The 27,724-nt window shown below is 44.9% G+C and overlaps 1 protein-coding gene across 2 annotated transcripts in view; it reads right to left on the reverse strand.

The window, feature by feature from the left end:
- Positions 1 to 283: 283 nt before the first annotated feature.
- The window catches only part of LOC133623662 (uncharacterized), a 28,631-nt gene continuing 1,190 nt past the window's right edge, over positions 284 to 27,724 (reverse strand). For both annotated transcript variants that reach the window (XM_061986922.2, XM_061986923.2), the window contains exons 2-5: positions 14,697 to 18,437; positions 14,456 to 14,585; positions 8,614 to 9,411; positions 284 to 1,342 (exon numbers count right to left, since the gene is read on the reverse strand). In XM_061986922.2, the coding sequence (XP_061842906.1) occupies positions 823 to 1,342; positions 8,614 to 9,411; positions 14,456 to 14,585; positions 14,697 to 18,006 (4,758 nt within the window). In that variant the 5' untranslated portion in view covers positions 18,007 to 18,437 and the 3' untranslated portion in view covers positions 284 to 822. The remainder of the gene's footprint in view (positions 1,343 to 8,613; positions 9,412 to 14,455; positions 14,586 to 14,696; positions 18,438 to 27,724) is intronic.

The raw sequence follows: 27,724 nt of genomic DNA on the forward strand, positions 1-27,724 counted from the left end.
AGGGTTGGCAAGTATGGCGTAGATGGCCCACCTGGGCCCCACGTTGGGCGCAAAATTGTGGAAGTTGCCTCCCAGTGGGTCCTCCAGACCACCAAGCATTTCCGGGCAAGTCCGTTTCATTGTTACAAGACAGTTTTATTTTTCCAAACAAGTCTTTTTGTGAATGTTCGTCGTGCTCTCGCTCCCTCCCAGCTCCAACAACGTCTCTCTTCCAGATTGCTGCCTATATAGGGCGACGGGTGATTAGATAACAAGGCCCAGGTGGGCCATCTCCGCACCTGTCGCTGACTTCGAGGCCGGTCCTGGCACACCCCGCCTCGCTGCAGGCCCGCAGGCCACGCCCCTCTCCACAGTGTTGTTTGGGGAATCCCTTGCCAGCAGTTTCATTGAAGCTGTTTCCAGGAAATTAAGTAGCTTTATAGAAAATAAACCAAACCATGACCCTAAACTTGAGGTATGCACCAAAGCATGATAATGGGGTACGGTTGCACCCCAACCAACCAATGTTTGCTTTGCCACATGCAACACAAAGCCGAGATGTCTACATTTTCATCAAATAGCCAAGCGTACCGTGACCTACTTTGGTTTGGTTTTAGGATCTTTAAATGTTTCAGTGTACGGCCCTCGGGTGTGGACTGGATCATCAACAAATCGTATATACTTAGCTTTTTTTTTACAGCGTCGCGTGGCAATGGCACAAGCTAGGTACGCGATTCAAAACATTCATGATTGTTTTAAGCCAGAGAAACTTGAAGAACGTATCAGTTTTCCAGGAAGCAACTCAGCTGAGGCGTTGAAAAGCTCCTGCCAAAAGCCCGAGTGCTAGCCGGATGAAGAGGACGATGAGGATGATGATGAAGGTGATGAGCAGGAAGGGGGAGGTCTGTGCTCCCCGCTTCCACCGAGTTCAGTTATCCTCGCCACGGACGATGGACCTTCCTTCTCCTTCCGGCTGCCCGTGCAGACGGACCTCTGGGCGGGTTTGAACTGCCACGTGACCTTCTTGGTGGACGACGAGAGCTCAGCGGAGCTCGACGACGTCTCTGTCGACCCCTGACTGGCCGGTGTTGCCGTAGCGTGGGACGACGCCATCCCCTCGAGTGGCTCACCCAGCACTTGAGGTTCTGTGTTTTCTTCAAAGGAGTCCCAACGCGGTTCCTCCGGCAGCAGGGCGGGCTGCGCCTCTCCAACGGGTTTAAGCCCGGCGGCGGCGACTCTGGAGGGGCGACGGGGATCCGAGTCAGACATGTCCGAGTCCCAGTCGCTGTCTCCTGCCACCGCACCGCAACCCAGTACTGACTCGTCGACAGGACCAGAGTCTGAACTTTCAGAGTCTGACTCCCTAAGAAATAGATACGGATAAAGTAACATGTTTTCAGTTAATGTACCAAAGTTCCTTTGAAGTCAAACCATATCATCCTGTTCTACAGTGGTGAATTTTAACCATAGATAAAAAGATACAGATAAAGGTACATAAAGACACATTTTTCAATTCACAGTTCATGTTGATGTGGAAAACACTATTAATATTATCAAATAATGTACATTATTCACTTGTTCAGTCACTTTCTACTGCTGATCCATCTGTTCAAGGGCAATTTTAGAGTCCGTCCAATAAATCGAACATGCATGTTTTGGACTGTGGAAAGAAACGGGAGTCCATCCATCCATCTTCTTCCGCTTATCCGAGGTCGGGTCGCGGGGGCAGCAGCCTAAGCAGGGAAGCCCAGACTTCCTTCTCCCCGGCCACTTCGTCCAGCTCTTCCTGTGGGACCCCGAGGCGTTCCCAGGCCAGCCGGGAGACATAGTCTTCCCAACGTGTCCTGGGTCTTCCCCGCGGCCTCCTACCGGTCGGACGTGCCCTAAACACCTCCCTAGGGAGGCGTTCGGGTGGCATCCTGACCAGATGCCCGAACCACCTCATCTGGCTCCTCTCCATGTGGAGGAGCAGCGGCTTTACTTTGAGCTCCTCCCGGATGGCAGAGCTTCTCACCCTATCTCTAAGGGAGAGCCCCGCCACCCGGCGGAGGAAACTCATTTCGGCCGCTTGTACCCGTGATCTTGTCCTTTCGGTCATAACCCAAAGCTCATGACCATAGGTGAGGATGGGAACGTAGATCGACCGGTAAATTGAGAGCTTTGCCTTCCGGCTCAGCTCCTTCTTCACCACAACGGATCGATACAGCGTCCGCATTACTGAAGACGCCGCACCGATCCGCCTGTCGATCTCACGATCCACTCTTCCCTCACTCGTGAACAAGACTCCGAGGTACTTGAACTCCTCCACTTGGGGCAAGATCTCCTCCACAACCCGGAGATGGCACTCCACCCTTTTCCGGGCGAGAACCATGGACTCGGACTTGGAGGTGCTGATTCTCATCCCAGTCGCTTCACACTCAGCTGCGAACCGATCCACTGAGAGCTGAATATCCTGGCCAGATGAAGCCATCAGGACCACATCATCTGCAAAAAGCAGAGACCTAATCCTGCAGCCACCAAACCAGATCCCCTCAACGCCTTGACTGCGCCTAGAAATTCTGTCCATAAAAGTTATGAACAGAATCGGTGACAAAGGGCAGCCTTGGCGGAGTCCAACCCTCACTGGAAACGTGTCCGACTTACTACCGGCAATGCGGACCAAGCTCTGGCACTGATCATACAAGAAACGGGAGTGCCCGGTGAAAACCCTCGCATAGGAAAACAGAGAGGTCTGATTTGAGATGAAAAGCCTAAAGTACTTCCATGAGGTACATCACCGTTTTCCAACGCTAAAGTACTATAAAATATAGTAGGGAAAATAATTGATAGTTGTATAGATCCAAGATTAAAAATAAACCTCCTGATCTATGGTTATTAACCCCTTTACAAAAGACAGCGAAGAACCATGACAGTGGGTTGTTTTCACAGAGAGAAACAGTAAATTAACAAAACAATCCTGTAAAAAACAGGATAGAGAGGTTTTAAATTATTTGTATTTAATTGGGTAAGTATTTTATTCCAAGTACTTAAATACTTGATAGAGAAACCAAAGTACAGAGGTCCATTTGTTTTTTGTAGCTGGTCACCAGCAGAGACGTGCAACCAGGGAAGGAGGATGACATAGGGCAGTGGTCACCAACCTTTTCCAGCCCAAGATCCCTGGTCCCCACCTGAAGTGGTGGGATGGCGGTGTCCCCTGGCGTGCGCCGGGGGTAGGGCAATGCGCCCCCCTGTCGTCTGGATGTCTACCAAGCGGCAGGGGGCAGCCCTGCAGGACTGTGTCCCAGGTGTGGGATAGTTGGTAGGCTCTTTCGTCCCTGTTGACAGTCTTTGGGGCCTGCTTCAGCCTGCTATTATGTTAGATCCACTATGGACTGGCCTCTCACACTATTATGTTAGATCCACTATGGACTGGACTCTCACACTATTATGTTAGATCCACTATGGACTGGATTCTCACACTATTATGTTAGATCCACTATGGACTGGCCTCTCACACTATTATGTTAGATCCACTATGGACTGGACTCTCACACTATTATGTTAGATCCACTATGGACTGGACTCTCACACTATTATGTTAGATCCACTATGGACTGGACTCTCACACTATTATGTTAGATCCACTATGGACTGGACTCTCACACTATTATGTTAGATCCACTATGGACTGGACTCTCTCACTATTATGTTAGATCCACTATGGACTGGACTCTCACTATTATGTTAGATCCACTATGGACTGGACTCTCACTATTATGTTAGATCCACTATGGACTGGACTCTCACACTATTATGTTAGATCCACTATGGACTGGACTCTCACACTATTATGTTAGATCCACTATGGACTGGACTCTCACACTATTATGTTAGATCCACTATGGACTGGACTCTCACTATTATGTTAGATCCACTATGGACTGAATTCTCACACTATTAACTAGATCCACTATGGACTGGACTCTCACTATTATGTTAGATCCACTATGGACTGGATTCTCTCACTATTATGTTAGATCCACTATGGACTGGACTCTCACTATTATGTTAGATCCACTATGGACTGGACTCTCACTATTATGTTGATGGACTGGACTCTCACACTATTATGTTAGATCCACTATGGACTGGACTCTCACTATTATGTTGAATCCACTATGGACTGGACTCTCACTATTATGTTAGATCCACTATGGACTGGACTTTCACACTATTATGTTAGATATACTATGGTCTGGACTCTCACTATTATGTTAGATCCACTATGGACTGGATTCTCACACTATTAACTAGATCCAATATGCACTGGACTCTCACACTATTATGTTAGATCCACTATGGACTGGACTCTCACACTATTATGTTAGATCCACTATGGACTGGACTCTCACACTATTATGTTAGATCCACTATGGACTGGACTCTCACACTATTATGTTAGATCCACTATGGACTGGACTCTCACACTATTATGTTAGATCCACTATGGACTGGATTCTCACACTATTATGTTAGATCCACTATGGACTGGCCTCTCACACTATTATGTTAGATCCACTATGGACTGGACTCTCACACTATTATGTTAGATCCACTATGGACTGGACTCTCACACTATTATGTTAGATCCACTATGGACTGGCCTCTCACACTATTATGTTAGATCCACTATGGACTGGACTCTCTCACTATTATGTTAGATCCACTATGGACTGGACTCTCACTATTATGTTAGATCCACTATGGACTGGACTCTCACTATTATGTTAGATCCACTATGGACTGGACTCTCACACTATTATGTTAGATCCACTATGGACTGGACTCTCACACTATTATGTTAGATCCACTATGGACTGGACTCTCACACTATTATGTTAGATCCACTATGGACTGGACTCTCACTATTATGTTAGATCCACTATGGACTGAATTCTCACACTATTAACTAGATCCACTATGGACTGGACTCTCACTATTATGTTAGATCCACTATGGACTGGATTCTCTCACTATTATGTTAGATCCACTATGGACTGGACTCTCACTATTATGTTAGATCCACTATGGACTGGACTCTCACTATTATGTTGATGGACTGGACTCTCACACTATTATGTTAGATCCACTATGGACTGGACTCTCACTATTATGTTGAATCCACTATGGACTGGACTCTCACTATTATGTTAGATCCACTATGGACTGGACTTTCACACTATTATGTTAGATATACTATGGTCTGGACTCTCACTATTATATTAGATCCACTATGGACTGGATTCTCACACTATTAACTAGATCCAATATGCACTGGACTCTCACACTATTATGTTAGATCCACTATGGACTGGACTCTCACACTATTATGTTAGATCCACTATGGACTGGACTCTCACACTATTATGTTAGATCCACTATGGACTGGACTCTCACACTATTATGTTAGATCCACTATGGACTGGACTCTCACACTATTATGTTAGATCCACTATGGACTGGCCTCTCCCACTGTTATGTTAGATCCACTATGGACTGGACTCACACTATTATGTTAGATCCACTATGGACTGGACTCTCACTATTATGTTACATCCACTGTGGACTGGACTCTCTCACTATTATGTTAGATCTACTATGGACTGGACTCTTACACTATTATGTTAGATCCACTATGGACTGGCCTCTCACACTATTATGTTAGATCCACTATGGACTGGACTCTCACACTATTATGTTAGATCCACTATGGACTGGACTCTCACACTAGTATGTTAGATCCACTATGGACTGGACTCTCACTATTATGTTAGATCCACTATGGACTGGATTCTCACACTATTATGTTAGATCCACTATGGACTGGACTCTCACTATTATGTTAGATCCACTATGGACTGGACTCTCACACTAGTATGTTAGATCCACTATGGACTGGACTCTCACTATTATGTTAGATCCACTATGGACTGGACTCTCACACTATTATGTTAGATCCACTATGGACTGGACTCTCACTATTATGTTTGATCCACTATGGACTGGACTTTCACTATATTATGTTAGATCCACTATGGACTGGACTCTCACTATTATGTTAGATCCACTATGGACTGGACTCTCACTATTATGTTAGATCCACTATGGACTGGACTCTCACTATTATGTTAGATCCACTATGGACTGGACTCTCACACTATTATGTTAGATCCACTATGGACTGGACTCTCACACTATTATGTTAGATCCACTATGGACTGGACTCTCACTATTATGTTAGATCCACTATGGACTGGACTGTCACTATTATGTTAGATCCACTATGGACTGGACTCTCACTATTATGTTAGATCCACTATGGACTGGACTCTCACTATTATGTTAGATCCACTATGGACTGTACTTTCACACTATTATGTTAGATCTACTATGGACTGGACTCTCACACTATTATTTTAGATCCACTATGGACTGGACTCTCACACTATTATGTTAGATCCACTATGGACTGGACTCTCACTATTATGTTAGATCCACTATGGACTGGACTCTCTCACTATTATGTTAGATCCACTATGGACTGGACTCTCACTATATTATGTTAGATCCACTATGGACTGGACTCTCACACTACTATGTTAGATCCACTATGGACCGGACTCTCAAACTATTATGTTAGATCCACTATGGACTGGACTCTCACTATTATGTTAGATCCACTATGGACTGGACTCTCACTATTATGTTAGATCCACTATGGACTGGACTCTCACACTATTATGATAGATCCACTATGGACTGGACTTTCACTATATTATGTTAGATCCACTATGGACTGGACTCTCACACTATTATGTTAGATCCACTATGGACTGGACTCTCTCTATTATGTTAGATCCACTATGGACTGGACTCTCACACTATTATGTTATATCCACTATGGACTGGACTCTCTCTATTATGTTAGATCCACTATGGACTGGACTCTCACACTATTATGTTAGATCCACTATGGACTGGACTCTCACTGTTATGTTAGATCCACTATGGACTGGACTCTCACTATTATGTTAAATCCACTATGGACTGGACTCTCACACTATTATGTTAGATCCACTATGGACTGGACTCTCACTATTATGTTAGATCCACAATGGACTGGACTCTCACTATTATGTTGGATCCACTATGGACTGGACTCTCACACTATTATGTTAGATCCACTATGGACTAGACTCTCACACTATTATGTTAGATCCACTATGGACTGGACTCTCACACTATTATGTTAGATCCACTATGGACTGGCCTCTCACACTATTATGTTAGATCCACTATGGACTGGACTCTCACACTATTATGTTAGATCCACTATGGACTGGACTCTCACAATATTATGTTAGATCCACTATGGACTGGACTCTCACTATTATGTTAGATCCACTATGGACTGGACTCTCACTATTATGTTGGATCCACTATGGACTGGACTCTCACACTATTATGTTAGATCCACTATGGACTGTACTCTCACTATTATGTTAGATCCACTATGGACTGTACTCTCACTATTATGTTAGATCCACTATGGACTGGACTCTCACTATTATGTTAGATCCACTATGGACTGGACACTCACACTATTATGTTAGATCCACTATGGACTGGACTCTCACTATTATGTTAGATCCACTATGGACTGGACTTTCACACTATTATGTTAGATCCACTATGGACTGGACTCTCACACTATTATGTTAGATCCACTACGGACTGGACTCTCACACTATTATGTTAGATCCACTATGGACTGGAATCTCACACTATTATGTTAGATCCACTATGGACTGGACTCTCACTATTATGTTGGATCCACTATGGACTGGACTCTCACTATTATGTTAGATCCACTATGGACTGGACTCTCACTATTATGTTAGATCCACTATGGACTGGACTCTCACACTATTATGTTGGATCCACTATGGACTGGACTCTCACACTATTATGTTAGATCCACTATGGACTGGACTCTCACACTATTATGTTAGATCCACTACGGACTGGACTCTCACACTGTTATGTTAGATCCATTATGGACTGGACTCTCACTATTATGTTAGATCCACTATGGACTGGACTTTCACAATATTATGCAAGACCCACTCGACGTCCATTGCATCCGGTCTCCCCTATAGGGGGGTTACCCACATCTGCGGTCCTCTCCAAGGTGTCTCATAGTCATTCACATTGACATCCCACTGGGTTGTGAGTTTTTCCTTGCCCTTTTGTGGGCTCTGAACCGAGGATGTCGTCGTGGCTTGCGCAGCCCTTTGAGACACTTGTGATTTAGGGCTATATAAATAAACATTGATTGATTGATAGTTTGGCCTTGTAGAGTCATACCAAAGACTATAGAAATGGGAGCCATTACCTCCCTGCTTGGTACTCAGCATCAAGGGGTGGAATTGGGGGTTAAATCACCAAAAATGATTCCCAGGCGCTCCCATCACCTCCCAGGGGGTGGAACAATGGGATGGGTCAAATGCAGAGGGTAATTTTCACCACACCTAGTCTGTGTGTGACAATCATTGGTACTTTAACTTCAACAAAGAACATCCCGGAACATACCTGCCACTGTACGATGTAGATCCTTCAGGACCCAGGAGCAGGCAGTCCGGAGCAGCGAGGTATACGAAACTGTCCGTGCACAAAAAGTCTCCCTCCTCCGGTTTATAGGGCACCAGGTGAGAAGTCTTGGCGTCCGGTTCCAGGATGGTCTTCTTGTTGTCAAAGTGTTGGCGCAGGATCTCTTGGGTAGGAAACCCCGTCACCGTGGGGAGCTCACCGTGTGGTCTTTCGGACACGGCGAGGTAAACAAAGTTATCCGGTTGGACGAAGGGATCAATGTCCCCACAGTCCAGTCCTGAGCTTCGGAAGGGCTTGTGGTACTGATCCAGAAGGTGTTTTATTGGCTGCCTGGAGGGAGACGGAGGAAGAAGCGGGTCATCTGCCAAGATGCTCACCTTTCTGCTCGGCCTGTGAGAAACACTCCCGACCGTGTCCAGCGTGGCCTGGTAAGTCGAAACCGTTTTACCATCCCTCCACCCGTTCCCATCCCCTCCCGTACCACGGGCATCCCCTTCCCTTTCAGGGTTCGTTTGGAGGTCTTCCTGCGCGGAGGTGTCGAGGAGCGAGGGGTAGCACCATTGGAGCTCAGCGCTTTCCTCCCTGCCCCATTCCTTCAAATTGACTTCGTCCCCGTCCTTCTCCAGGGACGTGCTGCTGCCGCCGAGGTCGGAGCCGCTGATTGGCTGGTCGCTGTCGGAGCCGCCTTCGTCCTGGCTCTGATTGGACGACAGAAAAATGCCACTGGAGTCAGATTCCAGAGTTAGGTTGGAGTCTGGAGAGCTGTCCTCTTTATTGGGGCTGGAAGAGAGGAAACATTGCTTAATGCTTTGCTTTGACGTTTGTGCTGACCTACTTTTTTGGATCCAAGCCCGTCAATAGTTTCTGTAACGCTGCTTGGTCCTTTCATGAACCCAGAATTGTGGATTCGATTTGAAAGTAATTGGTAGCTTAATTCATTTTTACTGTAGACTTATGTCAGTCAGAAGCACACTTTGAACTCTCCAACTAGGGTCATGTACATAAAACTGGATGGACGCGGGGGCCACTTTTATACATCTTGTACAAAAAGCCAAAAGCAGTGAAGTTGTCAGGTTGTGTAAATGGTAAATAAAAAGAGAATACAACAAATCCTTTTCAACTTATATTCAATTGAATAGACTGCAAAGCAAACTTGCCAACCAGACTCCCGAAATTCTGCGCCTCTCCCGAAAACCTCCCGGGACATATTTTCTCCCGAAATTCAGGCGGAGCTGGAGGCCACGCCCCCTCCAGCTCCAATGCGGACCTGAGCGACGTGTTTTCCTCTACCGTAAAGCAGTCCGTCTGCCGTAAACAGCAATGTTGTGACACTCTTAAACGGGACGATACTGCCATCTAGTGCATTTCACACAGCAATGCATCATCAGAGAGGGTGTTCAGCATGGTTTCGAAAAACAGTGACGGAGAATAGAACAAGGATGGACAATTCAACCCTTAACTCAACAATGAGTAGATGAGTGTTATGTGTGTGTATAAGTGTAAATAAATGAACACTGAAATTCAAGTATTTCTCTTATTTTTATTTATATAATAAAAGAAATATATATTTATAGCTAGAATTCACTGAAAGTCAATTATTTCCTATATATATATATATATATATATATATATATATATATATATATATATATATATATATATATAAATGTGTGGGGGAAAAATCACAAGACTATTTCATCTGTACAGGCCTGTTTCATGAGGGGGGGTTCCCTCAATCATCAGGAGATTTTAATATATATAATATATATATATAATATATATATATATATATACATATATATATATATATATATATATATATATATATATATATATATATATATAGGAAATAATTGACTTGGTGAATTCTAGCTGTAAATATACTCCTCCCCTCTTATCCACGCCCCCAACCACGCCTCGCCCCCCGCCCTAACACCCCACCCCCCGAAATCGGAGGTCTCAAGGTTGGCAAGTATGCTGCAAAGACAAGATACTTAACGCTCACACTGAGAAACCGCACACTTTTACTATGAAGCCACGCTGTTGAAACACGTGGCTTGGCATTGTCTTGCTGAAATAAGCAGGGGCGTCCATGGTAACGTTGCTTGGATGGCAACATATGTTGCTCCAAAACGTGTACAGTATTTTCCGCACTATAAGGCGCACCTAAAAACCACAAATTTTCTCAAAAACTGACAGTGCGCCTTATAACCCGGTGCGCTTTATATATGGATTAATATTAAGATTCATTTTCATAAAGTTTCGGTCTCGTAACTACGGTAAACAGCCGCCATCTTTTTTCCCCGTAGAAGAGGAAGTGCTTCTTCTTCTACGCAAGCAACCGCCAAGGTAAGCACCCGCCCCCATAGAACAGGAAGCGCTTCTTCTTCTACTGTAAGCAACCACCCGCCCGCGTAGAAGAAGAAGAAGCGCGCGGATATTACCGTACGTTTCATTTCCTTTGTGTGTTTACATCTGTAAAGACCACAAAATGGCTCCTACTAAGCGACAGGGATCCGGTTCATGAAAAGACGCAATCTCTCCATCCGCACACGGATTACTATTTCACAGCAACTGCCTAAAGACTTTCAAGAAAAGCTGGCTATTTCCGTGCATATTGTAAAAACAAGATAGCTGAAAAAAAGATCCGGCCAGAGAACATTATCAACATGGACGAGGTTCCACTGACTTTTGATATTCCTGTGAACCGCACTGTGGATACAACGGGAGCACGTACGGTGAATATTTGCACCACAGGGAATGAGAAGTCATCCTTCACTGTGGTTCTAGCTTGCCATGCTAATGGCCAGAAACTTCCACCCATGGTGATATTCAAAAGGAAGACCTTGCCAAAAGAGACCTTTCCAGCCGGCGTCATCATAAAAGCTAACTCGAAGGGATGGATGGATGAAGAAAAGATGAGCGAGTGGTTAAGGTAAGTTTACGCGAAGAGGCCGGGTGGCTTTTTTCACGCAGCTCCGTCCATGTTGATATACGACTCCATGCGCGCCCACATCACGCTGGTTTTTAATATATTATTAAAGTTTGACTGACCTATCTGACTGTTTTTTTGACATTCCTTTAGCGCAGTTAGATGCGGCTTATAACACGGGGCGGCTTATAGGTGGACAAAGTTTTGAAATATGCCGTTCATTGAAGGCGCGGCTTATAACCCAGGGCGGCTTATGGTGCGGAAAATACGGTAAGTTACCCATGCCTTGGCCACTAATACACCCCCATACCATCACAAATGTTGCCTTTTTACACTTTGACCCTAGAACAGTCCGGATTGGTTCTTTCCCTCTTTGGTCCGGAGGACACGGCGTCCACAGTTTCCAAAAAAACAATTTGAAATGTGGACTCGTCAAACCACAGAACACTTTTCCACTTTGCATCAGTCCATCTTAGATGAGCTTGGTGGCGTTCCCGGGTGTTGTTGATAAATGGCTATGGCTTTGCATAGTAGAGTTTTAACTTGCACTTTACAGATGTAGCGACCAACTGCAGTTACTGACAGTGATTTTCTGAAGTGTTCCTGAGCCCATGTGGTGATATCCTTTACACACTGATGTGGCTTTTTGATGCGGTGCCGCCTGAGGGATCCAAGGTGTGTAATATCATGGCTCACGTGCAGTGATTTCTCCAGATTCTCTGAACCTTTTGATGATATTACGGAGCGTAGATGGTGAAATCCCTAAATTCCTTGCAATAGCTGGTTGAGAAATGTTGTTCTTAAACAATTTGCTCAGGCATTTGTCGCCCCGTCCTTGTTTGTGAACGACTGAGCATTTCATGGAAGCTGCTTTTATACCCAATCATGGCACCCACCTGTTCCCAATTAGCCTGTTCACCTGTGGGATGTTCCAAATAAGTCTTTGACGAGCATTCCTCAACTTTCTCACTCTTTTTTGCCACTTGTGCCAGCTTTTTTGAAACATCTTGCAGACATCAAATTCCAAATGAGCTAATATTTGCAAAAAAATAACAACGTTTACCAGATCGAACGTTAAATATCTTGTCTTTGCAGTCTATTCAATTGAATATAAGTTGAAAAGAATTTGTTGTATTCTCTTTTTACAGAGGAGCATGTTGGGCAGCGCACACACACAGAGTACTTACAAGTAGACAGAAAAGGGAGAATGGACGCATTTTGGTGTAAAAAGTAAAGATAAAGGCGAAGTTATAACACTGAAACACCCTCAGGAAGAGCTGCTTTAAGACATGCGGCTAACATCCATCCGCAGTGTTTAAGCTACTTCTAAATCACTAATCCTGGCCTCCTTAGGGACAAATAAAGTACATTTCTTACAAGTAGCATTATCACTGGAGGACGAGGAATAGCTAAACATGCTTCACTACACACCGTAGGAGGATACAATAGCTCACCGCCGTCACAATGTAAACAAATGCAGTGGATCTACACCTGACATCCACTGTAATGATACCAAGTACAGGAGTGTATCTAGTCGACACTACTATGATTACATTGTTATTTTTTATCGTCAAATTCATATTATGTTTATAAAGTCAGGAAATACGTCCCTGGACACATGAGGACTTTGAATATGACCAATGTGTGATCCTGCAACTACTTGGTATCGGATCGATACCTAAATGTGTGGTATCATCCAAAACTAATGTAAAGTATCAAAGAAGAGAAGAATAAGTGATTATTACATTTTAACAGAAGTGTAGATAGAACATGTTAAAACAGAAAATAAGCAGATATTAACAGTAAATGAACAAGTAGATTAATACTCAATTTTTTTACAGTTTGTCCCTCATAATGTGTACAAAATAGTAGGTGTATAAATGACACAATATGTACTAATTAGGAGTCTTTGTTTGTTTACTTACTACTAAAAGACAAGTTGTCTAGTATGTTCACTATTTTATTTAAGGACTAAATGACAATAATAAACATATATCCATCCATCCATCTTCTTCCGCTTATCCGAGGTCGGGTCGCGGGGGCAGCAGCCTAAGCAGGGAAGCCCAGACTTCCCTCTCCCCAGCCACTTCGTCCAGCTCTTCCTGTGGGACCCCGAGGCGTTCCCAGGCCAGCCGGGAGACATAGTCTTCCCAACGTGTCCTGGGTCTTCCCCGCGGCCTCCTACCGGTCGGACGTGCCCTAAACACCTCCCTAGGGAGGCGTTCGGGTGGCATCCTGACCAGATGCCCGAACCACCTCATCTGGCTCCTCTCCATGTGGAGGAGCAGCGGCTTTACTTTGAGCTCCCCCCGGATGGCAGAGATTCTCACCCTATCTCTAAGGGAGAGCCCCGCCACCCGGCGGAGGAAACTCATTTGGGCCGCTTGTACCCGTGATCTTGTCCTTTCGGTCATAACCCAAAGCTCATGACCATAGGTGAGGATGGGAACGTAGATCGACCGGTAAATTGAGAGCTTTGCCTTCCGGCTCAGCTCCTTCTTCACCACAACGGATCGATACAGCGTCCGCATTACTGAAGACGCCGCACCGAGCCGCCTGTCGATCTCACGATCCACTCTTCCCTCACTCGTGAACAAGACTCCGAGGTACTTGAACTCCTCCACTTGGGGCAAGATCTCCTCCCCAACCCCGGAGATGGCACTCCACCCTTTTCCGGGCGAGAACCATGGACTCGGACTTGGAGGTGCTGATAATAAACATATGTTTCATCATTTTTTGTTCAATTAAAGACAATAAGGATGTTTTTTGTCGTCCCCTTTATTTAGAAAAGTATCGAAAAGTATCGAAACGCATTTGGTATCGGTACCAAAATATTGGTATCGGGACAACCCTAGTCCTGTGTAAACAAAACTTTCACACACTGGCACTGACCTTGTGCCAACAGTCAAAGTCCCAGTGGAAGAAGTAGTTGACCATCCCACGGGGTCTTTGTCTGCGTCGGTGGCAGGTAAAGGGACTTTGGAGCTGAGCTCCAGATTGACCAGGAACCTGCTCCCCACACCTGAATAACAGCAGAAACACGTGTTACACATGTTAAACTGTGGTCAACCACAATATAGCACTAAAATGTAGGTCATAAAGATACCAAATGAAACAAAACCTGTTTACCTACCTGGTAAAAGAGCCCCTTTCTCTCTTTGCGGCCCAGGGTGTGTTTGGTAGGTGTCAGCGTGTTCCTTTTGAGACTCCACCTGTGTTTGGTACAAATCTGGGCTGTCTCTGTGGGTCTGAGACAGGTCCAGGTGCTCCAAGTCGGTATCCAGCTCTCTCGCTCTGCGCTCTAACTCTGTCAAGCTGAGCTCAGAGGCTGCAGAGGAGGGCGGGTGGGAGCCTCCGAAGCCCACCGGGGGCCGGAGAAGAGGCCAGCGTTGAAGGGAACCTGATAAGGAATCTGTATCGCCTCCTGCCGCTCCTCCTTTATCCCAGCCGTCATCCCATAATGTGTTGACCATCTCGAGTACGGAATCCCAGTTCCCCATCCCCTGTTCTTCTCCAAAAGTATCTCTGTCACTTACGTCCACCACACATTCTTCTTTCTTTAACTCCACCGTGACTTCCACTGATCTTTGGCCCTGTTGCTTTTGTGGTCTATCTTGAATATTTCCGGTTTCGGTCTCCTCATTAATCGTTAAATGACGCCTTTCTTCTATGACTGCCCTTTCTGAGACTTTTTCTTCCGAGTTTACTTTGATTGTGTCTTGTTCGATTTCTTTGAAAGTAGCCTTGTCCTTGGTTTTATCATGAATCTTATCATGTTCACCAATCCGCTCTGTCCCTCTCTTCTCCTCATCATTGCTTTCCTTTGTGGTCTCTCCTTGTTTTTCTTTGCTCCGGGATCTCTTAGGTTCGTCCTGGTCTCTGTAGACCCTCCAGTGCTCCAAGTTCTGCTCCTTCAAGGAGGCTCTTCCTACTAAACCTGCGCCCTGTACTTGTTCTTGATGAGACGGCTCTTTCAGCGAGAATCGGCCTGTAAAAATGGCGAGATCTGTAGTAAGCGGGTTTTCCGAGTGGTGACCTGGACGGGAATGAAGGTGAGCGTGCGGGCGGCGTTTCTCCAAGGCAGATATAACCGAGGGAAGTGGGGGTAGTATTGGGAGGTTATGGATTGCACCACCCTGCCGAACTGTCCTCTTTCTGACCATGATGCGACGAGGCCAGGTGGACTCAATGCCTTCAGCAGGGCTTGTTGACTCTAGGTCTGCAAGGCCTTTTCTAAGTCTTGGGCTAAGCACCCCGGGTCTCAGCCCAGTGGCTGTACCAGGTCGAGTCCTGGAATTGGATTTAGATGATTTGGACTTCTGGCTTTTGGATCCCTTTCCAACATGGCCAGATATTTTTTTGGAGATATCTACGGGGCTTTTCTGAGCTTGCTCTGCTGGGACAGTTTCATCCCCAACCTCAACATTTACCTGAGTTGTATTTTTGCTTCTGTGTTCTTCATTTGCAGTCTCCATGTTACTCTCATCCTCCTTCTCCTGAATTATCCCAATGTCTAAGACTGTCTCAGGCTCATGTGAAGTCGCAACTTTGAACTCAAGTTGAGGTTCCAATGTTGAGGGGACTGAACTAAACTCGTTATGCCCTTGAACTATTCCCCCAGCTTCTGTTCGAGCAATATTTTCCAGCCTTGAACTGTTATTAGTTTCAGGCCCTGTTTTAATCTCTTGCTTCATTTTAAAATCAGACCCAGTTCCATGAACATTTGTATCTCCAGGAACAACTCTATCTTCATAAAAAGTTGATGGTACAGCCTCAGCAATAGGTTCTTGTCTAGCGACACCTCTGAAGAGTTTTTCCCCACACCTTGACCCTCCCCGTTGTCCTTCTCTGTTGGCATTTTTTGACACATTTTCTACCTGCACTCCACATTCTACTTTCCCTTCCAAATCCCTTCTTTCAGCTCTTGTCTTTACCTGTGAGCCCATTCTTTTTTCAGACCCCTTTTTAATGCCGCCTTTGTTTCCGTTTTCATAGTTGCTCCAATTTCCGTTATTCTTTCCTTGCATACAAATCATAATGTCAGCCTCAGACATGCTTTCACCCCCACTGACCGTTCTTGTTCCACAGCCAGGTTTGCCGTCAACAAACCCTAGGCCCATATTCCCATTGTCACTTTTAGAATCAGAGCCTACCTTTGACCCAGCCCTATTCCTACCCACTGCACCAGTACCCATTCTCGGGGCAGCACTTGGTGAGGGTGAAGGCTGAGAGAGCAACAGAGGTGTTGTGTCCAAAACCTGATCGGATTCTAAAAAGACAGCATCTCTTTCAGAAGGAACTTGCCGGCCGTACCCGAAGGTCCCAAAAGTTGATGTGTCCCTCCTCTCCCTTTCTCTTGCCCGCTCCCTTTCCAACCTTCCCCTTTCTCTCTCTCTTTCCCACTCTCGCTGTGCCCACCCTCTCTCCATCTCCCTCTCTCGCTCCCTTTCCCACTCCCGCTCTCGCTCACTACGACCCCATCCACCTTGCTCTCTCAGGTCCAGCTCAAGGTCATGAGCTGACAGTTGGACCAGTGGGGCTCGGTAAGGGGAACGTCTAAGCTCATGGGGTGGGGACATTCTTAGGCTCTGTGTTTGGGAGTAATGTCTGGATTGAAGGACATGTGGAGGTGAACAGCGCAAACTCTGGGATTGACTCGGGCGAGGTTTGGCGGGTGAGAAAAAGACAGGAGTATGGTAGCCAGAGGAGAGAGGTGACCCAGAGAACGGCGATATCAGGGGTGATGTCAGTGCGGAGGAGTGGCCTCCAGCATGTGAATAGTGGGCTGGGTTCAAATATCCTCCTCCTTGGTCCATCATTTCATTTGTAGTGATGTCCAAACACTCCAGGTGTTTCGGAGGAGTGAGAACTTTCCAGGAGTGGCGGCCATCTCTGCTCTTTGTGCTGTCCCCATGGTGATGGTGATAGTGATGGGAGTGCTTCTTCGATGACGAGGATGATGATGCCACTCCTGGCGCTGAGAATGATGAGACAGCTGGAGAAACTGAACGGTTGAAGTGTCCAGGTGAAGGGCAGCCCCCACCACCTGTATCTTGAGCTCCAAGTTTCAGTGAATCAAAGATGGCCCTTTCATCCAGACGGCGGACAAAGGAAGGGTTAGGAGTTAGAGAGCATGGCTGAGAATCAAACATCTCAGCTGGGGATCTGCTGACCCTCAGGGAGCCACTGGCAGAGTAAAAACTCCCTTCACCCCCAACATCGCGCCTTGTGGACCCTCCTGGGTGGTGGTGATGGTGGTGGCTGTCTATTTGTTGATTAATGCACATGGTGTCATAGATGGAACGCTGTGGTACGTAGCCATCACCGTATCCCCCTTCCATGATGCCATCTCGCCCTCTCACTCCTCTTTCCCCAACTCCGTGTTTCTCCAGGCAACAGGAGCTCTTCCGGAAACAGCCTGGCCGGCTCAGTGGTTTGCCCATGTTTTGTTGGATGGCTGACAGTGGGAAGGGTGGATGGGAGACACGTGGGAAGTTTGAAGGGTCAATCGTGAAGTCGTTTGTGTATTTAGATTTGAAGAAGTTTTGCAGTAGCTATAAAAGCTATATAAGATCGAAAGGGTGTACTCTTTAAAAACAAGCTTTCAAAATATTTTCAGATAATGGAGGATATCCATCCATTTTCTACCGCTTGTCCCTCTCGGGGTATACAAGGAAATTCTTGTCCACTTTCTAGGTCCAAAAGATGTGTATTGCCTTACATGTTCTTGAAATGAGCTGATTTATATTTTTGACTATTCTGACCGCCTGATTAGAGCCGGTTGAGGTTTTTTTCAATGTTTGGAAGGCAGGCACAGAGCACACAGTGGATGGAAGACTGGCTTATCTTCTGTTTGTTGATGAGGAACATCCATCTGTGGAAAACAAATCATTGAAAGTGTCACTTCAGAGCGTACATAACATACAAGATACACAGTATATGAGGGACATCAGAAAATATGAAGTCATTATTGACATATATTCATGTGACTGAAAGGCGGCTTTCCTTGTTTTATACATAAAAAGTGTTGGTTCTTTTCCAAAGAGTATAGTTTCATTTTTTCAGACGCAAAATTGGATGTTGCCTTAATAACTAATCCCCTTCGGTTTTGTAGATTTTGTAAAGTGTACATTGTATATGATCAGCAATGACGAGGACATTTGAAGTCAAAGATGTCATGTCTGTGATCATGTTTTGTTTAGTTATGTTTTGCTTGGTTTTTGGATTTTTGCTCAACCAGTCTACATGTGCTTTGTGGACAAGGAGAAGGCATTCGACCGTGTACCCCGGGAAGTCCTGTGGGGAGTGCTCAGAGAGTATGGGGTAACGGACTGTCTTATTGTGGCGGTTTGCTCCCTGTATAATCAGTGTCAGAGCTTGGTCCGCATTGCCGGCAGTAAGTCGGACCCGTTTCCAGTGAGGGTTGGACTCCGCCAGGGCTGCCCTTTGTCACCCATTCTGTTCATAACCTTTATGGACAGAATTTCTAGGCGCAGTCAAGGCATTGAGGGTATCTGGTTTGGTGGCTGCAGGATTAGGTCTCTGCTTTTTGCAGATGATGTGGTCCTGATGGCTTCATCTGGCCAAGATCTTCAGCTCTCACTAGATCGGTTCGCAGCCGAGTGTGAAGGGACTGGGATGGAAATCAGCACCAAGTGGAGGAGTTCAAGTACCTCGGAGTCTTGTTCACGAGTGAGGGAAGAGTGGATCGTGAGATCGACAGGCGGATCGGTGCGGCGTCTTCAGTAATGCGGACGCTGTATCGATCCGTTGTGGTGAAGAAGGAGCTGAGCCAGAAGGCAAAGCTCTCGATTTACTGGTCGATCTACGTTCCCAACCTCGCCTATGGTCATGAGCTTTGGGTCATGACCGAAAGGACAAGCTCACGGGTACAAGCGGCCGAAATGAGTTTCCTCCGCCGGGTGGCGGGGCTCTCTCTTAGAGATAGGGTGAGAAGCTCTGTCATCCGAGGGGAGCTCAAAGTAAAGTTGCTGCTCCTCCACATGGAGAGGAGCCAGATGAGGTGGTTCGGGCATCTGGTCAGGATACCACCCGAACGCCTCCCTCGAGAGGTGTTTCGGGCACGTCCGACCGGTAGGAGGCCACGGGGAAGACCCAGGACACGTTGGGAAGACTATGTCTCCCGGCTGGCCTGGGAACGCCTCGGGATCCCCCGGGAAGAGCTGGACGAAGTGGCTGGGGAGAGGGAAGTCTGGGCTTCCCTGCTTAAGCTGCTGCCCCCGCGACCCGACCTCGGATAAGCGGAAGAAGATGGATGGATGGATGGATGGTTTTTGGACACTTTTTAGTTCTTGTCTTCACTCCCTTTGTCACCATAGTAACCATTAGTTTGAGTCACGCACCTGTTTTCACTAATCATGTCGGTATTATTTAAGCTTTCAGTAGCCAGGCAGTCTGTCTGGCGACATTAACTCTGATACCTCCATGATTACGCGTCCATGCCATAGTTCTATGATCTTTCCATGCTTGACCAAGTAAGTTTTGTTTCATGTCCATAGTCTGTTTATGCGTTAATTTTGTTCATAGCCAAGTTTGTGCTTCCGCCCTTGGGCGCGCTTTTTGTTTGCTCCCTTTTTTTTTGTAGTTTGTTAGTGTTAAAATAAATATGTATCTACCTTCACGCCATGTCCAGTCCAACTTTACTAGCATCTCGGGAAAACAAACATCCCATAGACCACGTTATGACAAAAGACAAAGTCACAGTGAGGGAAATAAGTATTTGATCCATATGTGATTCTGTAAACTGATCCTAGAACCGTCTCAAATTGTTACGTTAGGATGATCTTATTTGAAAAAGACAGATTGGTCGGGAAAAAATTTATTAAGTAAAGGGTATAAGGCTGGCTTGAGCAATTATTTTGACTCGGGGGTGCAAATTTAGAGGAAAAAAAATGTGTCTAGGGGCCGGTATATCTGATTTTTGGGAACACTAACACAAAACCTCACAATAATGTCTCATGGAATGCTAAAAACGTTATCAGAATCAGAATCAGAATCAGCTTTATTGTCATTACACAGGGTAACGAGATTGAGGCCATTCCATACAGTGCGATGTGTGCATGCTAGAAAAACAATGTGCAAATATATACAAATATAAAAAATATAGAAGTGCAATGAATATAGGGTGAAATGAATATATACATGAAAATAACAGGGTGGTTGGTGGAAAGGGTTATTGCACCAAAGAGAAGGCAGTTATGAGGTACAATGGGGCAGTCCGTTCAGGATGGTTATGGCCCTGGGGAAGAAGCTGTTCTTTAGCCTGTTTGTTTTGGTTTTAATGCACCTGTAGCGCTTCCCAGAGGGCAGCAGGTGGAACAGGTCAGAGCCAGGGTGGGTGCTGTCCTTGATGATGGCACTGGCTCTGTTGAGGCAGCGGGAGGTGTAGATGTCCGTCAGAGAGGGGAGAGGGCGGCCGATGATCTTCTGAGCCGTCTTGACCACTCTTTGCAGCCTCTCCCTGTCTGCTGCACTGCAGCTGCCGTACCATACCGTAATACAGTAGGTCAGCAGGCTCTCGATGGACGAGCGGTAGAAGGTCAGCAGCAGGTCAGGCTTCAGGTTGTACTTCCCGAGGACTCTCAGGAAGTGTAGCCGCTGCTGAGCCTTCTTGATGATTGATGTGGTGTTGACTGTCCAGGAAAAGTCATTAGAGATGTGGACTCCAAGGTACCTGAAGGTGTGGACCCTCTCTACACGCTCGCCGTTGATGTAGAGGGGGACAGGGTCGGTGCTGCTCCTCCTGAAGTCGACGATGATCTCTCTGGTCTTGCTGGTGTTGAGAGCGAGGTTGTTCTCCGAAGACCAGGCCGTCAGCTTCAGGACCTCTTCCCTGTAGACAGCCTCGTCACCCCTGGAGATGAGCCCGACCACTGTGGTATCGTCAGCGAACTTGACGGTAAGGTTGTCACTGTGGGCCGGACTGCAGTCATGGGTGTAAAGGCAGTAGAGGAGGGGGCTCAGCACACAGCCCTGTGGGGAGCCGATGCTCAGCGTGCGGGAGGATGAGAGGTGCGGGCCAAGTCTCACATTCTGGGGTCGGTCCGTTAGGAAGTCCCTTATCCAGGCGTTTGTGAGAGGGGGGAGGCCAAGAGTGTCCAGTTTATTGCAGAGTCTGTCCGGGATTATTGTATTGAAGGCAGAGCTATAATCCACAGAGAGCATCCGGACGTAGCTCTGCTGCTGCTCCAGGTGGTTCAGAGCAGAGTGGAGAGCAACAGCGATGGCGTCCTCTGTGGACCTGTTCGCCCGGTATGCGAACTGGTGGGGGTCGAAGTCTGGAGGGATATGGTCCTTGATGTGCTGGAGAACAAGTCGCTCGAAGCATGACAGACCTGGAATTTTACAATTTTCTATGAAAGATAAAACGCTGAATACTGACAACATATGAATGTCACACCCCCTCTACGTCGACATATTTTACGATCAAGTGAAACGCAACAAAAATGCAACAAACACAGCCAAATATGAACGTGAAGGGTAAAATAAAACCCACCTACAATCTGATATATCTGATACATCACTAAGCTTTAGAACTTTGTTGGCAAAATCTCCTTCCATGTCTGTCCCTGACACCTACATTTCAGGCTCTGGAAACACTCTGTGGAAACGCTCCCCACCCACATCTCTGGTGCCTCGTCTGAGCTGCTGTGACTTACATTACCATAGTAACTAATACATTACCATAGTAACGAGTATATCATGCAAAAACACAGATTCCAACCATTGAAGTACTTAGTATAGTTCAGGGGTCGGCAACCTTTACCAGTCAAAGAGCCATTTTGACCAGTTTCACAAATTATCGAAAACAATGGGAGCCGCAAAATTTTTTTGAAATTTTTAAATGAAATAACACTGCATACAAAGTATTTTTTTTTTCTTTGTGCTATGTATAAACCAGGGATCTCAGACACGCTGCCCACACCTTTATATGGAATATAAATATAATATAAGCTGGTGCGTCACACGGGTTCAAAATGAATGCCGTTTGTCAGCGTCGTGCGTGCCATGATGAAACAGCATACAACACCCACTACAATCAGCGTGCCTGATTAGCCACGCGTTGTTTGAGACTTCCGCTTGCTCACGTAGGTGACAGCAAGGCATACTTGGTCAACAACCACACAGGCTACACTGACGGTGGCGGTATAAAAAAAACTTGAAGACTCTTACTAATAATGCGCCACACTGTGAACCCACACCAAACAAGAATGACAAACACATTTCGGGAGAACATCTGCACCGTAACACAACATGAACACAACAGGACAAATACCCAGAATCCCATGCAGCCCTAACTCTTCCGGGATACATTATACACCACCGCTACCAAACCCCGCCCACCTCAACCGACGCACAGAGAGAGGGGGGGTTGATGTGTGAGGGAGCAGGGTTGGGGTGGGGGCGGGGTTTGGTGGTAGCAGGGGTATATAATATAGCCCGGAAGAGTGGTATGTTGTCTATTACCATTGTTGCTATGTTGTCTATGACCATTGTTGGTATGTTGTCTATTACCATTATTGCTATGTTGTCTATTACCATTATTGGTATGTTGTCTATTACCATTGTTGGTATATTGTTGTTGTCTATATACCATAGTTGGTAAGTTGTCTATTACCATAGTTGGTATGTTGTCTATTACCATTATTGGTATGTTGTCTATTACCATTATTGGTATGTTGTCTATTACCATTGTTGGTATATTGTCTATTACCATTGTTGGTATATTGTCTATTACCAATATTGGTATGTTGTCTATATACCATAGTTGGTATGTTGTCTATTACCATTGTTGGTATATTGTCTATTACCATAGTTGGTATGTTGTCTATTACCATTGTTGCTATGTTGTCTATGACCATTATTGGTATGATGTCTATATACCATAGTTAGTATGTTGTCTATTACCATTGTTGGTATATTGTTGTTGTCTATATACCATAGTTGGTAAGTTGTCTATTACCATAGTTGGTCTGTTGTCTATTACCATTATTGGTAAATTGTCTATTACCATTATTTGTATGTTGTCTATATACCATAGTTGGTATGTTGTCGATTACCATTATTGGTATGTTGTCTATATACCATAGTTGGTATGTTGTCTATTACCATTGTTGGTATATTGTCTATTACCATTGTTAGTTTGTTGTCTATTACCATTGTTGGTATGTTGTCTATTACCATTATTGGTATATTGTCTATTACCATTGTTGGTATGTTGTCTATTATCATTGTTGGTATGTTGTCTATTACCATTGTTGATATGTTGTCCATGACCATTGTTGCTATATTGTCTATTACCATTGTTGGTATGTTGTCTATTACCATTATTGCTATGTTGTCTATTACCATTGTTGGTATGTTGTCTATTACCATAGTTGGTATGTTGTCTATTACCATAGTTGGTATGTTGTCTATTACCATTGTTGCTATGTTGTCTATGACCATTGTTGGTATATTGTCTATTACCATAGTTGGTATGTTGTCTATTACCATTGTTGCTATGTTGTCTATGACCATTGTTGGTATATTGTCTATTACCATTGTTGGTATGTTGTCTATTACCATTGTTGGTATGTTGTCTATTACCATTATTGGTATGTTGTCTATATACCATAGTTGGTATGTTGTCTATTACCATTATTGCTATGTTGTCTATTACCATTATTGCTATGTTGTCTATTACCATTGTTGGTATGTTATCTATTACCATTGTTGTTATATTGTCTATTAACATTATTAGTATGATGTCTATATACCATAGTTAGTATGTTGTCTATTACCATTGTTGTTGTCTATACACCATAGTTGGTAATTTGTCTATTACCATTGTTGGTATATTGTCTATTACCATTGTTGGTATATTGTCTATTACCATTAATGGTAAATTGTCTATTACTATTATTTGTATGTTGTCTATATACCATAGTTGGTATGTTGTCTATTACCATTATTGGTATGTTGTCTATCACCATAGTTGGTATATTGTCTATTACCATTATTGGTATATTGTCTATTACCATTATTGGTATGTTGTCTATATACCATAGTTGGTATGTTGTCTATTACCATTGTTGCTATGTTGTCTATGACAATTGTTGGTATATTGTCTATTACCATAGTTGGTATGTTGTCTATTACCATTGTTGGTATATTGTCTATTACCATTGTTGGTATGTTGTCTATTACCATTATTGGTATGTTATCTATTACCATTATTGGTATGTTGTCTATTACCATTATTGGTATGTTGTCTATGACCATTGTTGGTATATTGTCTATAACCATTGTTGGTAGATTGTCTATCACCATTATTGCTATGTTGTCTATTACCATTGTTGGTATGTTGTCTATTATATATTTTATTAATTTATGTTATTATGTGTTGTCTACTTTGTACTTTTTTGTGTCATTGCATGAAATAAAAGAATAAATGAATGAATGAAAGTGAAATAATGAGGACCAGGATGATGTTTCCACATCCAAATATTGATCCTATCAACTTCAAAGATATAGTTTTAAGTTCTTTTCGATGTTTTTGTTTTTTCATCATTTTTTTTTTTTTACCGCATGTCCCTCTCGGGATTTCATGAAGCCCTGGAGCCTAATCCACCGGAGCGGAAGGCAGGGTCCACCACGTTGGTAATAGTGTTTTATTCCTGTACTGGATTTTGTTTACAGACCCAGAGAGTAAGTCCTTGGACAGACGGAGGCTTTCGAGGCAAAACTCCAAAGGATGAAAAGAGCCAAATTAGCTTTTGGGGGTTTTTTTTTTAGGTATTTTGCACTGCCAACTTTGTTTTGCTCACACAATTGTATGGAATGGAGAAGAATAAGTTGAGAATAGGTATACGTGTTTGTGCATCAGTAGGCAGCATGCGATGTCGGGGTACAAAACCCCAAAACCAATACACCCCCATACCATCACACATGCTGGCTTTTACACTTTGCGCCTAGAACAGTCCGGATGGTTCTTTTCCTCTTTGGTCCGGAGGACACGACGTCCACACTTTCCAAAAATAATTTTAAATGTGGACTCGTCAGACCACAGAACATTTTTCCACTTTGTATCAGTCCATCTTAGATGAGCTCGGGCCCGGGTGTTGTTGATAAATGGCTTTGGCTTTGCGTAGTAGAGTTTAACTTTCACTTGCAGATGTAGCGACCAACTGTAGTTACTGACAGTGTTTTTCTGAAGTGTTCCAGTGCCCACGTGGTGATATCCTTTACATACTGATGTCGATTTTTTGATGCAGCACAGCCTGAGTGATCGAAGGTACTGTCATGTCTGTATTATCATGTTTTGTTTTAAGTCATGTTTTGTTTAGTTTCTGTCTTTTCACTCCCTTGTCTGGTCACCATAGCAACCATTAGTTTTCACCTGTCACGTCACGCACCTGTTTCACGTTTTGAGTCACGCACCTGCTTTCACTAATCATGTCCATAGTATTTAAGTTCATTCATTTTCTGTTGTTCGGCCTGACGACCACACCCCATATATGCTTCTGCACACCCTTATGATCCTTGCTGCTCTTTTTTCATGCCGGTTCCATGCCAAGTAAGTTTTTGTTCATCAAGCCACAGTTTATGTTTTGTTTAATTGTTCATAGTTTCCGCCACTGTGCGCGCTTTGGTTTGATCCTTTTTTGTAGTTCTAGTGTTTCAATAAATCATGTACCTTAATTCCCGTCTCGCCCGAGCCAACTTTCCGTTGCATCCCGGAAAAGCTAACACCCAGGACCAAGACATGACAGGTACGTAATATCTTCGCTTACGTGCAGTGATTTCTCCGGATTCTCTGAATCTGCATCCGGCAGTGGAGGCTCCTCTATGGGGTCTTGGGGCACTAGGAGGTTAACCCCTTTACTACTGTTACCCCAGGTGGCCCTTGGCAAAGGCCTAGTATCTGACTGCCCCCTAGCCAGGGATATGGTGAAGACCTCAAAGGCGGAGCAGGCGGAAGACGGTAGATGTATGAACGCACAACGTTTTTTTGGAGTCAAGCTATGCCGACACAAATCTAAGGACAGGGGGAGCCAGACGTCTCCCTTCACTGTTAGTCTTATTTTCTATATTCCTGAGAAACAGAGTCTTCTACAGTGGACATTTGATTTCAGTCTATTTATTTTGTCTTTAAAGACCTTCTACAAAAAAGCGAGTCAAAGATCATCTCCATGACAGCACTCTGAACTAAAACCCCGGACCACCAGTTGAATAGTCCTGGGCATGACGTTAAAGTGCATCCGGCAGTGGAGGCTCCTCTATGGGGTCTTGGGGCACTAGGAGGTTAACCCCTTTACTACTGTTACCCCAGGTGGCCCTTGGCAAAGGCCTAGTACCTGACTGCCCCCTAGCCAGGGATACGGTGAAGACCTCAAAGGCGGAGCAGGCAGAAGACGGTAGATGTATGAACGCACAACGTTTTTTTGGAGTCAAGCTTTGGACTCAAATCTAAGGACAGGGGGAGCCAGACGTCTCCCTTCACTGTTAGTCTTATTTTCTATATTCCTGAGAAACAGCGTCTTCTACAGTGGACATTTGATTTCAGTCTATTTATTTTGTCTTTAAGGACCTTCTACAAAAAAGCTAGTCAAAGATCATCTCCATGACAGCACTCTGAACTAAAACCCTGGGCCACCAGTTGAATAGTCCTAGGCATGACGTTAAAGTGCATCCGGCAGTGGAGGCTCCTCTATGGGGTCTTGGGGCACTAGGATGTTAACCCCTTTACTACTGTTACCCCAGGTAGCCTTTGGCAAAGGCCTAGTACCTGACTACCCCCTAGCCAGGGATACGGTGAAGACCTCAATGGCGGAGCAGGCGGAAGACGGTAGATGTAAGAACGACCACAACGGCTGGGATGGCGGAAGAAGGCTGAGCAGAAAAGGGTCCCCAGTCGTCTTGGACTCCATGCCACTGGACCCTGATCCGAGTCTGTCAAGGATTGCGTGGTGACTGCCTGTGCACCAGTCTCCCCACGTTAAACTAAGTCACGCACAGGCATCCTCCATAAAGGGATACACCCCTACAAGGAGGACTGTCATACTCGTTCGAGTGACCACCGATGATGATATATGTTAGAATATATGTTTCTAAATGATCGCAAAAGCTTTGTATTACATTGAGTTCCTGGCAGGGGGA

The sequence above is a fragment of the Nerophis lumbriciformis genome, linkage group LG26 (assembly GCF_033978685.3).
Source record: "Nerophis lumbriciformis linkage group LG26, RoL_Nlum_v2.1, whole genome shotgun sequence".
In the NCBI taxonomy this organism is placed as follows: Eukaryota; Metazoa; Chordata; class Actinopteri; order Syngnathiformes; family Syngnathidae; genus Nerophis; species Nerophis lumbriciformis.